The sequence below is a fragment of the Narcine bancroftii genome, chromosome 2, assembly GCF_036971445.1.
Source record: "Narcine bancroftii isolate sNarBan1 chromosome 2, sNarBan1.hap1, whole genome shotgun sequence".
Classification (NCBI taxonomy): domain Eukaryota; kingdom Metazoa; phylum Chordata; class Chondrichthyes; order Torpediniformes; family Narcinidae; genus Narcine; species Narcine bancroftii.
Genome location: NC_091470.1, coordinates 230,146,985 through 230,164,302, shown reverse-complemented (window position 1 = coordinate 230,164,302; position 17,318 = coordinate 230,146,985). Strand labels below are relative to the sequence as shown.

The 17,318-nt window shown below is 40.0% G+C and overlaps 1 protein-coding gene across 4 annotated transcripts in view; it reads right to left on the bottom strand.

Annotated features, from left to right (window-relative positions):
• The window catches only part of LOC138755131 (fer-1-like protein 6), a 291,982-nt gene that overhangs the window by 4,907 nt on the left and 269,757 nt on the right, over nt 1-17,318 (bottom strand). For 3 of the 4 annotated variants that reach the window (XM_069920494.1, XM_069920492.1, XM_069920491.1), the window contains 4 exons: nt 17,056-17,154; nt 13,026-13,267; nt 1,957-2,120; nt 187-287 (listed from right to left, as the gene is read on the bottom strand). In XM_069920494.1, the coding sequence (XP_069776595.1) occupies nt 187-287; nt 1,957-2,120; nt 13,026-13,267; nt 17,056-17,154 (606 nt within the window). Of the gene's footprint in view, nt 1-186; nt 288-1,956; nt 2,121-10,603; nt 10,855-13,025; nt 13,268-17,055; nt 17,155-17,318 lie in introns of those variants that run through there. The other variant, XM_069920493.1, reaches the window with a different exon arrangement.

Here is a 17,318-nt window from a genome sequence, read left to right as displayed (position 1 = left end):
CAACTTTATGAACATTCTTAATCCTTTTGATATTCTTGACAAATTTAATTTAAGCCAAAAGACCTTAGAATTAATGTGCCCACCAGGCTCTTAAAGATGAGTGAAAGTTATAAGCAAGTTTGAAATGCAGGTCAGATTAATAGGCATTTAACTCTTGACATGGTTCTGCAGTGAAGTCAGACTTACTTGGGTTTCTCCAAAGGCTCTGGTTCATTACGACCACTGCCAACTGGATTCTTCTCGGCCTCTTCAGCAGTAAGCAGGTGGAATTCAGCTTCAACCTTCCCCTTAATTGGTGGGGAGAAAAATATAATTGTCCAATGCAAGCAAGGAAACCCGATGGAGAATAAAAATATTAATTTTAGATTGACTCTTTTGATCAGTGTGGAAGGTTTTTAACGCATCCATTAGTGGATTGTCATTTGAAAAGTGTTTCCATATCAGTATGTATTTTGTCTACAATTAAAGAAGCCCTAAAATTCCATGAGTAAGATTCGAGTCATAGAGTCTCAGCCCAATTTGCCCACACTGACCAAAATGCCCCAACACTACTCCCACCTGCCTGCGCTTGTCCCACATCACTGTAAACCTATCCACGTATGAAAGTTTTCTTCGTGAATGCAATAACATTAATTTACATGGTTTCTTGCTGTTCATTGTTTTATTTTACAGCAATTTTTACACAATAATCTATGAACCTATCACAACCATATAAAGGCACAGAGGAGATTTGCTATAATGGTACAAAAGCTCTGTGATTTTAGCAGCCTGGAAAAGATGGAGAACTCTCCAGATCAGGGGCATTTAATAGAAATGGTTAATATTTTCAGAGGTTTTGCCAGAGGCTATTGGCAGACAGCTGGCCATTGTCAAAACAGCTGAGAGCCAATGCTCACAAGGGTTAAAGAAAACTTCAAAAAAAAGGCAAAGCAAAATATTTTTAATGCTGGAGTTATCATGATCTGAAATGCACTACTCAAATGTTTGGTAGATCTGAAGAGTCATTTCCAAAGAGAAATTGCTTGATAAGGAATAATTTGCAATGAAGGAGCTAATTAGACGGGTCTGAAAAAGAGCAGGGACAAGCACAGTGGGCTAAATGTTCTCCTGCGTCATAGCATTCTCTGCTATATTACTTAATATTCCTGAATATGCATTACTCGGCATTTGCTTCCTCCATTTCCTCCATCCCGAAAGTAAATACTTGCTTCTTTGTACTTTGTTTATCGCTGTTTGGAGTTATCTTGTTCCTATAACACTAGACAATGAAGATTTAGCTTCCTGAACACTTTTGGGTGTATTTTATGGATTTTGGGCTGCTGATCTCAAAAATCACATTGAAAATTTCCCATCATATACCTTCATGAGATATAATCTATTTTTGTGATTTCCTGTCATATTTTGAGTCCACTTCAAGCACACAAAACCATTAAGTGCCACATGTCATTGAAAATTCATTTTTTGCCTTAACACATGGACTTCTTCCCTGCTGATCTTGGTGGAGACAATGACGAACATGATGAAAGGTTTCACCAGGACATTGCGACCTTGGAAAAGTGGTATTGGGGCAAATAGAATCCATCAATGCTGGCCGACTATTGTTGGACACTGACACGAGAGACATCAAATGCTGAAAATCAGTGGCAAAACATTTTTAGGTCACTTGAACTAATGCAATGTGTCAGTACCATTATGCGATTTAATGTGCTAAATTCAATAGAAGTTAATTTAATGTTTTTCCAACTTCCTATGTGAAATTATCTTTGTGATCAGCTTGAAGCTGTCAATCATACCCCAATATTTTTTTTCAGGAAGCAAACCTTTTGAAAAAAGTTGTTGTCCAGTGCAATTGAGTGATGTTACCAAACTCCAAATTATCCCTCAGCCCTCTTCATTTACTTCCAAATGAGGAAGAGCTTCATTACATTCATTGCCTGTAGAAAGAGGAGTACTTACAGTGAGTTCTCCTGACTTTTCTAAAGGCCACCAACCTCGCAAACGCTTCTGCCGAAATATCGATACAAGTTTAATCTGAGAGCCCTCCTCGATCATGTACAGGCCACATTTCTTGGCTGATTTTGCACCACAAGGAAATTCATTCAAATCAAGCTCCACAGATCCTACAAACAGAATGGATGAGGCAAATATGAATGCTGTTTATATTGGACGTCTCCTCGGCTGATGCAAAATGCCTTGGAAGTTAATCCTTTCTCCAATCACCTTTTCAGTTTTAATTCAGCTACATGTGACAGACACCCACCATCACCTTAATCTCCACCAACAATAAAAGCAATTCCCAATAACCTTGGAAAGTAAGCAATGAAATCTGGAATCGCAGGGCACAATGATTCAGGCTTAAGATGAGGGCAATTTCCATATTAAGAGGGTTGCAAACCTTTGTATTCTCCACTGTAGGCTCTGACCACTCTGGTACTGAATGTGATTATATTCTTTTTTTTTATTTTTTTTATTTTTCACACTATGAAACATACTGACCAAAATAAATACAGACATTTTTCTCTTGAATATTTAGTCATTTTCTCCCCTTTTCCCCTCTCCCTTCCCTCCCTTCCTCACACCCCCTTCCCATTTATTCAAAGTTCAATCTATATGATACATTAAACCCGTTAAATAATGTTGTCACTTAATAAAAATAAACAAGAAATTTTTGTCTTTTACTTTTACATACTGAGTCAGTTCATTTCATTGTCTTCTGTCATTTTAGGTGGTGGAGGTCCATGGTAGGATTTCTCTATTGTGTTTCATGTATAGTTCCCATATTTGTTCGAATATTGTGATGTTATTTCTTAAATTATATGTTATTTTTTCTAATGGAATAAATTTATTTATTTCTATGTACCATTGTTGTATTCTCAAGTTGTCTTCTAATTTCCAGGTTGACATAATCCATTTTTTTGCTACAGCTAGGGCTATCATAATAAATCTTTTTTGTGCTCCAACCAAATCAAGTCCAAATTCTTTATTTCTTATATTACTTAGAAGGAAGATCTCTGGGTTTTTTGGTATATTGCTTTTTGTGATTTTATTTAATATCTGGTTTAGATCTTCCCAAATTTTTTTCACTTTCTCACATTCGCAAATTGCATATATTGTTGTTCCCATTTCCTTTTTACAGCGAAAACATCTGTCTGATACTGTTGGGTCCCATTTATTTAACTTTTGGGTTGTGATGTATAGCCTATCTAACCTCGTGTTTATTGTATTTCTCATAATTCCGAAGCATAGCTTTTCCCATGTTTCATTCTTTATCTTTATGTTTTGATTTTGTTCCCATTTTTGTTTAGGTTTACAGTTTGTTTCCTCGTTCTCTTTTTCTTGCAGTTTGATGTACATGTTTGTTATAAATCTTTTAATTATCATTGTGTCTGTAATCACATATTGAAAATTGCTTCCTTCTGGTAACCTCAGACTGCTTCCCAATTTGTCCTTCAAGTAGGTTTTCAGTTGGTGGTATGCAAACATTGTATCGTGAGTTATATCATATTTGTACTTCATTTGTTCAAAAGATAATAATTTATTTCCCGAAAAACAAATTTCTATTCTTTTGATCCCTTTTCTCTCCCATTCTCTGAAGGAAAGGTTATCTATTGTGAAAGGGATTAGTTGATTTTGTGTCAATATTAATTTTGGTAGTTGATAATTTATTTTATTCCTTTCTACGTGAATCTTCTTCCAAATGTTGAGCAGATGGTGCAATACTGGTGAATTCCTAAGTTGCACCAATTTTTCATCCCACTTATATAGTATATGTTCAGGTATCTTCTCCCCTATTTTATCTAGCTCTAATCTGGTCCAATCTGGTTTTTCCCTTGTTTGATAAAAATCTGATAGGTATCTTAATTGTGCTGCTCTATAATAATTCTTAAAGTTTGGTAGTTGTAAGCCTCCTTGTTTGTACCATTCTGTTAATTTATCTAGTGCTATCTTCAGTTTCCCCCCTTTCCATAAGAATTTCCTTTTTTTTCAGCTCCTTGAAGAATTTCTCTGTTAGGCGAATTGGTAATGATTGAAATAGGTATTGTATCCTTGGGAAGATGTCCATTTTAATACAGTTTATCCTTCCTATCAGTGTTAGTGGTAAGTCTTTCCAGTGCTCTAACTTGTCTTGTAATTTTTTTCATTAATGGCTGATAATTTAGTTTATATAGATAGCCGAGATTATTATTTAGTTGCATAGCTAGGTATCGAATTGCTTGTGTTTGCCATCTAAATGGTGATTCTTTCTTAAACTTTGTGAAATCTGCATTATTCATTGGCATCGCTTCACTTTATTTGCATTTATTTACCTCGATGCTTCTCCATATTCCTTCAATTTCTTATGTAATTCTTTTATTGATATTTCTGGTTCTGTTAAGTATATTATAACGTCATCTGCAAATAGACTGATTTTATATTCCTTCTCTTTTATTTTTATCCCTCTTATTTTATTTTCTGTTCTTATCAGTTCTGCTAGTGGTTCTACAGCTAACGCGAGCAGTGAAGGAGATAATGGACATCCCTGCCTTGTTGATCTGCTTAATTTAAATTGGTTTGATATATATCCATTTACTGTCACTTTCGCCAATGGTCCCTTATATAATGCTTTAATCCAATTAATATATTTCTCTGGTAGTTGAATTTTTGTAGTACTTTGAATAAATAATTCCATTCTATTCTGTCAAAGACTTTTTCTGCGTCTAAAGCAACCACCACTGTTGGAGTTTTGTTTCCTTGTACTGCATGGATTAAGTTAATGAATTTACAGATATTGTCCATTGTTCGTCTTTTTTTAATAAATCCAGTTTAATCTAGTTTTACTATTTTTGGTACACAGTCGGCCAATCTGTTTGCTAATAGTTTAGCTATTATCATATAATCTGTGTTAAGTAGAGATATTGGTCTATATGATGCTGGTGTTAGTGGATCTTTCCCCGTCTTTGGTATTACTGTAATTATTGCTGTTTTGCATGAATCTGGTATGTTTTGTGTTTTTTTCCATCTGGTTCATTACTTCCAGGAGAGGAGGAATTAATAAGTTTTAAAATGTTTTATAGAATTCTATTGGGAGTCCATCCTCTCCCGGTGTTTTATTGTTCTGTAGTTTTTTTTTAATATCTCCTGTATTTCATCTATTTCAAATGGTTTTATTAATTTATTTTGCTCCTCTGTTTGCAATTCGGTAGTTCAATTTTAGTTAGAAATTCATCTATTTTGTCTTCTTTCCCTTCGTTTTCAGTTTGATATGGTTGTTCGTAGAATTCTCTGAAGTTTTCGTTGATCTCCGTTGGGTTATATGTAATTTGTTTGTCCTTTTTCCTTGATGCCAATACCGTTCTTTTAGTTTGTTCTGTCTTAAGCTGCCACGTTAGTATTTTGTGCGTTTTTTTCTCCTAGCTCATAATACTTCTGTCTTGTCTTCATTATGTTCTTCTCCACCTTATATGTTTGTAGTGTTTCATATTTTATTTTTTTTGTCTGTCAATTCTCTTCTCTTAGTTGTATCTTCCTTTATTGCTAATTCTTTTTCTGTATTTGTTATTTCCCTTTCCAACTGTTCTGTTTCCCGATTGTAGTCCTTCTTCATCTTAGTTACATAACTTATTATCTGTCCTCTGATGAATGCTTTCATTGCGTCCCATAGTATAAACTTATCTTTCACTGATTCCATATTTATTTCAAAGTACATTTTAATTTGTCGCTCAATGAATTCTCTAAAATCCTGTCTTTTAAGTAGCATGGAGTTTAATCTCCATCTATACATTCTCGGTGGGATGTCCTCCAGCTCGATTGCCAATAACAGGGGTGAGTGATCCGATAACAATCTAGCTTTATATTCCGTTTTCTTAACTCTTCCTGGAATGTGGGCTGATAACAGGAATAGGTCTATCCTTGAGTATGTTTTATGTCTACCCGAATAATATGAATATTCCTTTTCCTTTGGGTGTTGTTTCCTCCATATATCCAAAAGTTGCATTTCCTGCATCGATTTAATTATAAATTTGGTTACTTTGTTCTTTCTGTTAGTCTTTTTTCCAGTTTTATCCATGTTTGAGTCCAAATTAAGGTTAAAATCCCCTCCTATTGGTATATTCCCTTGTGTATCTGCGATTTTCAAAAAGATATCTTGCATAAAATTTGATCTTTTTCATTAGGTGCATATACATTGAGTAACTTCCAAAATTCTGAATATATCTGATATTTTATCATTACATACCTCCCTGCTGGATCTATTATTTCCTCTTCTATTTTGATTGGTACATTTTTATAGATTAATATAGCTACTCCTCTGGTTTTTGCATTATATGATGCTGCTGTTACATGACCTATCCAATCTCTTTTTAATTTCTTGTGTTCCACTTCAATTAGATGTGTTTCTTGCACGAATGCTATATCAATTTTTTCTTTCTTCAGTAAATTTAACAGCTTTTCCTTTTGATTTGGTTATGTATTCCATTAATATTTAAGGTCATATAGTTCAACATGGCCATTTCATACTTTATTTATCTTTCCTTTCCGTTTCCTCATCACTACCTTCCCTTCTTATCCATTTCTGTTTTCTTTTTTTGAACACATTGTAAGACAATATTTCTAAAACATAAAATATTTCCACTATTCCCATATCTAAAATTCCTTTAACCCCAATAGTCTCTCCCCTCTCTGAGTTGCCCTTTGTCCCTTGTCGGGCAACCACATCTCCCCTCTCCATTTGGATTGTGAACCCGCTCGCAAGCGTCAACTGATTTCTCTGTGACTGTTATTCTTCCCCACCCAGACCCCCAGAAAAGATTTTAATCACATTTAACAAAGCTCACTCTCTTAATTCCCTCCTTCCTTCCTTTCTTCCCCTTCTTAGTTCTTACTTATACTTTATTCTTCTTCTTTATATATAGATTGTTGTCATTTTTATTCTTGTTACATCTCTTCATCTCTCTGTCTGTTTTGTAGGTGTTCTGTAAATTTTCGTGCTTTTTCCGGATCCGCGAACAGTTTGCTTTGCTGCCCCGGGATAACTATTTTAAGCACCACTGGATATTTTAACATAAATTTATAACCTTTTTTCCATAGGGTCGATTTTGCTGCGTTAAACTCCTTCCTCTTCTTCAGGAGCACAAAACTTATGTCTGGGTAGAAAAAAAATTTTTGACCTTTGTATTCCAGTGGTTTTTTGTCTTCTCTTATTTTTTTCATTGCCTTCTCCAATATATTTTCTCTTGTCGTATATCTCAGGAATTTTACTAGAATGGATCTTGGTTTTTGTTGTGGCTGTGGTTTAGGGGCTAATGTTCTGTGTGCCCTTTCTATTTCCATTCCTTCCTGTAATTCTGGCCTTCCTAGGACCTTGGGGATCCATTCTTTTATAAATTCTTTCATATTTTTGCCTTCTTCATCTTCCTTAAGGCCCACTATCTTTATATTGTTTCTCCTATTATAGTTTTCCATTATATCTATCTTCTGAGCTAACAGCTCCTGTGTTTCTTTAACTTTTTTATCAGATTCTTCCAATTTCTTTTTTAAGTTGTCTACCTCCATTTCTATGGCTGTTTCTCATTCTTCCACCTTGTCTACTCTTTTCCCTATTTCTGTCATGACCATCTCTAATCTATTCACTTTTTCTTCTGTACCTTTTATTCTTCTCTTTATTTCACTGAATTCTTGTGTCAGCCATTCTTTTAATGTTTCCATATATTCTTTAAATTTTTTTTATCCATGTACTGTCCCTTTCCTTCATCTTCCATTTCTCTGTGTAGAGTTTGATGTTCTCCCTCCTCTTCTTCTGAGTCCACTCCAGGATCTGTGTCCTTCACCTCTATCTCTTCTGATTTTATTGTTGGGTTGTTTATTTTATTTTGTTGGGTATTTTTGTTTTTATTATTTTGATTAAAGGTGTCTTGGTGTTGGTCGTCTTCCTCTGGGTTGGTCATCTGTTGTTTTTCTGATTTCCTTTTTTTATTCTCTTCCTTCTTGTTCCCGTTATTTTCTATGTTTTCCTGTTGGGAGTCTTGCTGTTGTGTTATACTTGTCTGTTTCAGCTGTGGAGATTTACTCCTCACTGCTCCCCCCTCCTGTCTGTGTTGTTTTTGTCTTGTGCATCGTGGACTTTTGTTTGGCTCCGTGAGCCATCTTTGTAATTCTGTGTTCGGGGTTTCCACTGACCTCAGGGAGTGGGCTTCTCTCTCCACGGTGGGCCTCCTCGTACAGGTAAGGCCTTCACCTTTCTCTTCCGATGTCTTTCCTTCTTCTTTTCTTCCCACTGTTTTTGGTTTTTCTTTCTTTGCTGCCATTTTCTCCACACTTTTATTTTTAATTTGTTATGGTTTTTGTGTTTGTGGCTTTGCTTTCTCTTTACTTTTTTTTACTTTTCTGGAGAGGGCTGGTATTTTCTTACCGGTCACTACTCCATCACGTGACTTCCTCCGAATGTGATTACATTCAAAGTTAAGTTAATCAGAAATTGGATTTAAATATGAATTTTGACCAAATATTAATCCTATTTTATTGAATGGTTGAGTAGGTTCAAAGGGTGAAATATGTGATTTTTGTAGATTTTGTTGATATTCTTGAGGAAATATTTATCTTTAGAATGTTTTGAAGGAATAAGTTAGTGGCAGCTAATGTTTTAAGAAGTCTGTTGTGCTCTTTAAAGTTGTAAAAAATAAATTTTCGTTTTGTGGAGGGCAGCATGTTTGGCATAGCAGTTAGCGCAATGCCTTTACAGCACCAGCGATAGGGGCTGGGGTTCGAATCCCATGCTGTCTGTAAGGAGTTTGTACGTTCTCCCCATGTCTTTGTAGGTTTTCCCCAGAGGCTCTGTTTTCCTCCCACTGTTCAAAACTTACCAGGTGTAGGTTAATGGGCTGTAATTTGGGTGGCACAGACTCGAAGGGATGAATTGACCTGATAAAAGAAGTTCTAGGCATTGGTATAGCCTTAAGTCATAGAGCCATGCAGCTTAGAACAGGCCTTTTGGCCCTTCTCATTCATGTTGTTCTGGAAACATGAGTGCTCTCATTCTATTGATCACAAAGATAAGGTTGAGTTGGAAGGAAAAGGGAGGAGTAGGAGGATATTTGACAATGAAGAGAGGTTGGTCGAGATATTTGTCCAGAAATTGGTTGGTGAAATGGGAAGGTTTTGTGCTGTAAAATCACAGGTAACCAGATGCAAAAAAAACGAATGATCCAGTTAATAGTTCTAAGGCGAAGTTGTGGTGATACACCACTAGCCTACTGCAGGGGGTGATCTCTGTACCTGCAGGAAGATCACTGGAAGACATACCACACCTGGCCGGTTGTCAATCAGCCGACCTAAATAGACCTAACTCCACCCAGCCAGTTGTCAATCAACTGCTCGGGATATAATCCTGAGCTGGCTCCTCCCGAGCAAGTCACTCGGGAGTCACCAGAACAGCTACCACTGTAGCAGAGACTTTTAACTGAATAAAGGCTATTGTACAGTCTTTCTCGAGTTTTGTATCTGCTCACTGTTGCAGCTGTGCATCACAGAAGTGGAAGGAAATTAGAACATGAAATGCTAAAGGAACTACTAGGTTGTGAGGAAATGTTAGGGTGGGATTTATTAAGGGTATTTCAGCAAGAATAAGGAACGATGAATGAAATGGAATGATATGTGAAAGTTTATTCATAAGTACAATGTACAGATGCAGCAATATTCTTACTTCCCGCGGCCACACAGGGATAAAACGGGCAGAATGCCTACTTGTGTCATCCTATGTTCCAACAACTCTTTTCTGGACCTAGAAATGACTTTATGGACTGTGCCGTTGCTGCCCCATTTCATGCCTGACAGACCTTGATGCTACTTTATAGGAGACATCATTGCAGAGAACATAATCAAATTCAAAGTTTAACATCTCCCGCAGGGTCCAACCACCCAGTCCTACTGCTGTTGGCTCCATACAGGTGTTAATAGCTTGTTAAAGGAGACCGGAGGTTTATTTTAAAATCCTGTGTCTGCGGGGTTTGGGCTCAAGATGGCAGTGCTTCTGTTCAGCAGTGGCTATGAGCAGTTGCAGATTCTGCGGAAGCAGAGGACTGGTGCAGGGTGCCAGAAAAATGGGACCACCCCCCATTTGAGAAGTAGAGGAGATGACCTTATGGGACAGTGACCAGACAGGGGCTCAGAGGCTGAAGAACACACAGGCTGCAGGCTTCTGGTGACTGCGGTTAAGGGACTCACACTAGGCTGCGGACTGCTGGAGACTGGCTGAAGGGGTGCCAGGTATCGGAGGAGGTGCCGAGGGCTTCCTGATTGTGTCAGAGGTTTGGATCTGGAGCTTAGGTCACTGATGGTTTGGAGTGGAGTCTGTGTAGCTGTGGAGGGTGCGGGAGTGGTGGAGGCGAATCCATGGATACTTAGTAACTCTCTTTTGCTTCTCTTTCTCTGACTGTAGGGGCACCGGGCAATTTCTGCTCATGGTGAATTTTTATCGACCTTACATCGACTAAAGGAGATTTCTTGTAATATTATTTTTTATGTTGTTTTTTTTTTATATTGATATTATATTGATATATTATATTTTATATTATATTGATATTACATATCAATAAAAGAATCTTGAATCTCGACAAGATCAGTTCTCACTACTGCCATCAGTAAAGAGGTATAGGTGCCACAAGTTCAGGAACAGTTGCCACTCCACCACCATCAGACTCCCAAACAACAAACTCATTCAGAGACTCATTTAAGGACTCTTAGTCTGCATATGATTTATTACTGATTTTTGTCTGTATTGCACAGTTTGTTTATATTTATTTCTTCATTTTCATTTCTCCCTTTTGTGTATCTTCTATTGAGTATAGTTTACACATCCGATAAGTAGAAATTCTGCCTGGCCTGCAGGAATATGAATCTCAGGTTTGTATGTGTTGTCATGTAAATACTCAGACAATAAATCAGAACTTTCACCTTTGAACTTTAGTTTCAATATTCCATAATATCATTCACTCTTTGGTCCACACGTCTTTGATTTACAAAAGCTATTTCTTTCCATAATGTATATCTGCCTTCAGCAGTGCTTCTGAACCTTTTTCCTTCCACTCACATACCACTTTAAGTATTCCCTATGCCTTTGGTGCTCTGTAATTAGTAAGGGATTGCTTAAGGTGGTATGTGAGTGGAAAGAAAAATGTTGAAAACCACTGTTTTAATCGTCCCTCATTGACTCATTATGTGCATGGCTTCATAACTCCAAAAGAAATGGACCAATGACAAATTTTTTTCAAGCAAAATTGGGTCAAGAGCAGTGATTCTCAACCTTCCCTTCCCACTCACATACTACCTTAAGCAACCCCTTACTAATCACAGAGAACCTATGGCATAGGGACTACTTAAGGTGGAAAGTAAAAGGTTGAGAACCATTGGTCTACAGGAATACACTGTATCAAAATTCCCAACTAAAATGGAAGTGAAAATGAATGGGAGTTCATTGTCATATCTATAAGTCCAAAATACTCATCCAATGAAAGTCTTACTTGCTGCACTTTCCCCGATATAGACAACACACAATAGATAAGAAGGAGAAAAAATATAAATGGAAGAGTAATTTTAAAAATATTCACAATTAGATAGGGTCATTCACAAAAAAATAGTATTAAAGTGTTTAAATTATCAGGTCATAATGTCAGATTTTGAGGTCCATTTCTTGGATCCAACCCAAAAGTTGCCAACGTTATTGCATTTAGTCTGACGACATGGATGGTCAGTTTTCAAAACCCCTCGTTGCTGCCATTCCATGTCATAATCATCAGTCCAAATTATTTCCCCAATAGAAATGTGTTTTCATCAGCGGAAGCACGTTGTTGAGGCATCTGGGGTCATCATTATGCTCTACTCCTAATACAAATGGTTCCAAAATATATGACAATATTACTGTATATTTCAGTGTATAAGTCGATCCTTATTTTTTTTTTGGGCTGTCTGGGCCTCACAGGAACAACCCAATTTTTTTTAAAACACCCCAATCAGCAGTAACAAAGTTGTAAATTAAGTAAGTAAAAGAAACCTTGCAACACGATGGCCCACGGAGCTGGAGCGCCAACATCAACATCGTGTTCCTGGCGGGAGCATAAACCTCAGCTTACCAGGCAGGGGCAGTGATGGTGACATCAGGGTTCCAGATAGGAGCAGTTATGACAGCACCCAGGAGTGGGGAGGTGTCAGGGGGTGGAGGAGCTGGCAGTGGGGAGGTGTCGGGGAGCAGTGACGCTGTGTTGGGGAGGTGTCGGGGAGTGGTGGAGCTGGTGGTGGGAGGTGGTGGAGCTATGGTGGTGAGTGTCGGGGAGGTGTTCGAGTTGGTGGTGGGGAGGTGTTGGGCAGCAGTGGAGCTGGTGATGGGTAGGTGTGGCAGAGTGGTGGAGCTGGCAGTGGGGAGGTGCTGGGGAGTGGTGGAGCTGGTGGTGGGGAGTGTCGGGGAGATGTTCAAGCTGGCAGTGGGGAGGTGTTGGGGACTGGTGGAGCTGGTGGTGGGGTGGTGTTGGGGAGCAGTGGAGCTGGCGGTGGGGAGGTGCTGGGAGTGGTGGAGATGGTGGTGGGGAGGTGTTGGGAAGCGGTGGAGCTGGTGGTGGGGAGGTGTTGCGGAACAGTGGAGCTGGTGGTGGGGAGGTGTTGGGGAGTGGTGGAGCTGGTAGTGTGGAGGTGTTGGGGAATGGTGGAACTGGTCATGGGGAGGTGCTTCCAGCATCGACTTATAGGCTGAAGTAACATAAATCCAGTTTTATCGGTGAATTTAAGGTCTCAAAAGTATATTTGGCATATAAATTGACCACCTCCCCTACCTTTTGAGAAATTTTTAGGGTTTCATGACTCGACTTACACACCAAAATATAGGGTAAATAAAATTAGCTTTTATTGAGCAAAAGAATTCTGTGCAACAGGTGCAAGTTTCCTCAAAATGAGGCATCCAATCCCTTTGATTTTTGTGCCCCCTGTGGATTTTAATCTGTTTCCATAAAGTGATTTCGAACATATTTTTTTTCTAAAACCTTATGAATGACATTCTGGCCTACCTAGGAAATCATCAGACGAAAGCCTCTCAAAGTCCCAGACTTGAATTACAAGGACAGGTGGAACTTTGCGTTCAGTCTTCTGTAACGAGAAGTTGGAATGCCTCTTGCTTATAACCATCAATCTCTCCGCGGGAAGGTAGTTGAAAGAGAAAATAAAACGCCAATTGAAATTTCCTTCCCCGGTCAAAGAGTTGTAATGTACATCTGTTTCTTGCTTGTCGTTCTCTTTCCCTGTTAGCCAACTATAAAAGAAAAGGAATTTTAAAAATATTTTGACCATTGACAAGTTTTCCAGAGAGAGAATACTGACCTTCACCTTGTCTCCAGTTACAGTAAAACATCAATTGTCCATCATTTACCATTCAAAGATGGCAAGAATTTGGCTTTTGGTTCAGCAGGTGGTTTGCAGTGTTCCCCATCCACTTGCCAGGGATCCTGTTCCTTCTCTCACCCCCACTGACTGGAGACTCAGTACCCTTTCTCTCTACCATTAAGTGTGCTCCATTTCCCCCTCCCACCCCCAATGACTGGGTTTCCATTCACCTCCTTCTTTCCCTATTGACCAGGGCCCTCGTTCCCTCTCTCAACCCCACTGACTGAATCTGTTTCCCTTCTCCAGCCCCTTAAACCAGACCTCAGTTCCTCCCTCTCCCCCTGACTGATGGGGTCTCAGACACTCCCCCCACACCGCTGACCAGGGCTCATTCCCCCTCTCCTTCCCATTGATGAGGGCCTTGGTTTTCCCCTCCCCCTACTGACCGAAACCCTAGTTCCCACCCCCCTCACTGACGGGGTCTCAGTTGCTCCTCTCCCCCCACCCTCATTGACCAGAGCCCCAGTTCCCCCTCTCCCCTCTACTGACAGGAACCCTAATTCCCCTTCTCCCCCCCCACTGTCTGGAACCTCAGTTCCCTCTCCCTCCCATTGATGGGATCTCAGTTACCCTCTCTCCCCCACTGACCAGACCATGCTCCCCCTCTCCCCCATTGACCAGACTTCAGTTCCACCTCTCTTCCCCACTGACTGACTCTCAGTTCCCACCTCTCCCCCACTGACCAGACATCAGCTCTTCCTCTCTCCCCCACTGACCAGACATCAGTTCCTCTCTCCCCCACTGACCAGACATCAGCTCTTCCTCTCTCCCCCACTGACCAGACATCAGTTCCTCTCTCCCCCACTGACCAGACCTCAGTTCCCCCTGTCTCCCCCCTCACTGTCTGGAATCCTAGTTCCCTCTCCTTTCCACTGAGTGGAGCCTTCTTTTTTATTTAAACGCTCTCAAGAAACATGAGATTCACTGAATAAAAAACATGCAATAGTCTGGAAAATCTGCTGGGCCGGCCAACTGTGCTGGATTAATGGGATTTTACTAAACCATGAATATATTTGAAATGTTTTAATCTAGAGCAGTGATTCTCAACCTTTTGTTTCCCACTCACAAACCAAGTAATCCCTTACTAACAACAGGGCACCGATGGATGCCATAGGTGGTTTACTCTGTGGTTTACTAAAGGATTATGTTGTGGTGGTTTCAGTTGGTGTTGTCTCCGCTCCATCCTCAACATTCATTGGAGCGACTTCATCTCCAACATAGAAGTACTCGAGATGGCAGAGGCCAACAGCATCGAATCCACACTGCTGAAGATCAAACTGTGCTGGGTAGGTCACGTCTCCAGAATGGAGGACCATCGCCTTCCCAAGATCGTGTTCTATGGCGAGCTCTCCACTGGCCACCGAGACAGAGGTGCACCAAAGAAGAGGTACAAGGACTGCCTAAAGAAAGCTCTTGGTGCCTGCCACATTGACCACCGCCAGTGGGCTGATATCGCCTCAAACCGTGCATCTTGGCGCCTCACAGTTCGGCGGGCAGCAACCTCCTTTAAAGAAGACCGCAGAGCCCACCTCACTGACAAAAGACAAAGGAGGAAAAACCCTACACCCAACCCCAACCAACCAATTTTCCCTTGCAACCATTGCAACCGTGTCTGCCTGTCCCACATCGGACTTGTCAGCCACAAACAAGCCTGCAGCTGACATGGACTTTACCCCTCCATAAATCTTCGTCCGCGAAGCCAAGCCAAAGATGTTGTGGTGGTACACCACTGGCCTACTGCAGGGGGCAACCTCTGTACCTGCAGCAGAGCATGGGGACAAGGCAACAACTGGCCAGCTGTCAATCAGTCGACCTAAATGGACCAAGCCCCACCCGGTCGGCTGTTAATCACCCTCCGGGATATAAGCCAGATCCGGCTCTTTGAACAGTCTCAGAGCTAGCAACAGCATTCCTCACAGCTAGCTCTGTGGAAGTTTATGTCGAATAAAGCCTGTAGGACAGACATTATGTTTTGTGTGTCTTCTTCTGTTCAATAGTGCACCACATATGTAAAGTGGCATGTGAGTGGAAATAAAAAGGTTGAGAACCACTGGCCTGGAGCCTGGCCACTTAAGTCCAACAGAACTTAATTATGAGCAAAGGTCCAGGTTCGAATCTGTAATTGAAATGTTCATGATCTCAGGCTGAGTTGAGTTGAGCCGACTCACTATCAAGTACTGGTCTATTTGGCCCCTTGAACCTGTTCCTTCACTCAATGAGATCATGGTGCTCTTACATTGCTCAAGCCCACTATCCAGGCCTTGCCCTGTAACTGTTGATCCCCATATATAGGCACAAGTTATCTGTGCCAAAGGTCACCAAGGGACATAGAGTTTTCTGAGAGAAGATCTTCCCATTCCAGCCTTAGTGACACAATTTCAGAGTCTGATTTGTTGCATGACCATCTCAGCACTGCCTTGCTCCATGCTTCAATGAGATGACCTCTCATTCTTCTGAACCTAAACGATTAGAGTGCTAACCTGTGACACCATTCCTGGAAGATCAATCCCTCCTTACACATGATAATCCTAGAGAACCTTATTTTGATTGCCTCCAAAATTGTTTGCTGTCTGTTTGATGTGGTCTCTTTAATGCTTTTTAAAGATGCAGGAAGATTTCCCTGCTTCACGGTTTGGTACCCAGTATTCTGGCATCATGCACCCACGTGGACTTTAAAGTGAAGGCTCACGGCTGAAAGGCCCCATGTGACGTGAAGACCATGGCTTGGAGGCCTGGTGTAGGACAAGAGGGCAAAGAAAGAAGCTCAATTGTAGATTTTTGCATTTGGGGATCTAAAATTTGGATTGGTGGCCACCAATGCTGAAATGGGATGAGCAATGATGGAGGTTGATGGGATGCTAAATACTGGCAACCTTATGATTATCTAATGCATAACAGATTCAGATTTCAGATTTATTATCAGAGTACATACATGACATCACATACAGCCCTGAGATTGGTAGCGCAAAAATAAAGTTGTCCATTCATAAACATATACACAAATAAAGAACTGTAAACAGATAATGAATGTAAACAAACTGACTGTGCAATAGAGTGAGAATAAATCTCTAAAGTGCACAAGAATCCTTAAATGAGTCCCTGATTGAGTTTATCATTGAGGAGTCTGTAGCAGCTGTTCCTGAACCTGGTGGTATGTCCATTGGAATCATTATTTTAAATTTAATTTTATTTAGACGTACAGCACTGTAACTGGCGCTAATGGCCCATGAGTGCCTGCTGCCCAATTACACTCAATTGTCTACAACCCCCATACCTTTTGGAGGGTGGGAGGAAACCAGAGCACCCGGAGGAACTCCACACAGAAACGGGGAGAGCATACAAACTCCTTACAGACAGTGTTGGATGCAAACCTGGAATGCAGGTGCTGAAGCAGTGTTGCACTAGCACCATGCAAACTGTGCCGGCCCTCAAGTCGATTATGTCATAAAAACAGAATAAACAGGGAATAGTCAGGCAGTACCTAACCTTTCATTGTTTAAAGAGCAAGCTCCAGATATAGGATGAAAAATATTTCAATATGTAATTTTGTTCCACTTTACAAAAAATGTGTAAAATTATAAATATGGTTATATCCCAGTTTTCAATAAGACATTCCTCTAACTTAAAAAGTACATTTCAATCACTTGAAATTCTTACCCCTTGATGTAGATGTCACTTGATTTTTGTCCAGTAATAAAATTCTCATCTTCCAATGCAACATCCTCAGTATTCCATATAATTATTCTCAGTTCATACCTATAATCAAACGCAGCACCCTATTAGAGACAAACCGATTCAGTTAAGATTTTCAGATTTATTGTCAGAGAACATACACGTACATCACATAAAACCTGAGATTCTTTCTCCTGTGGGTGAGGCAGAACTACCCCATTGGTTGTGAAAAAAATTGTACTCATCGT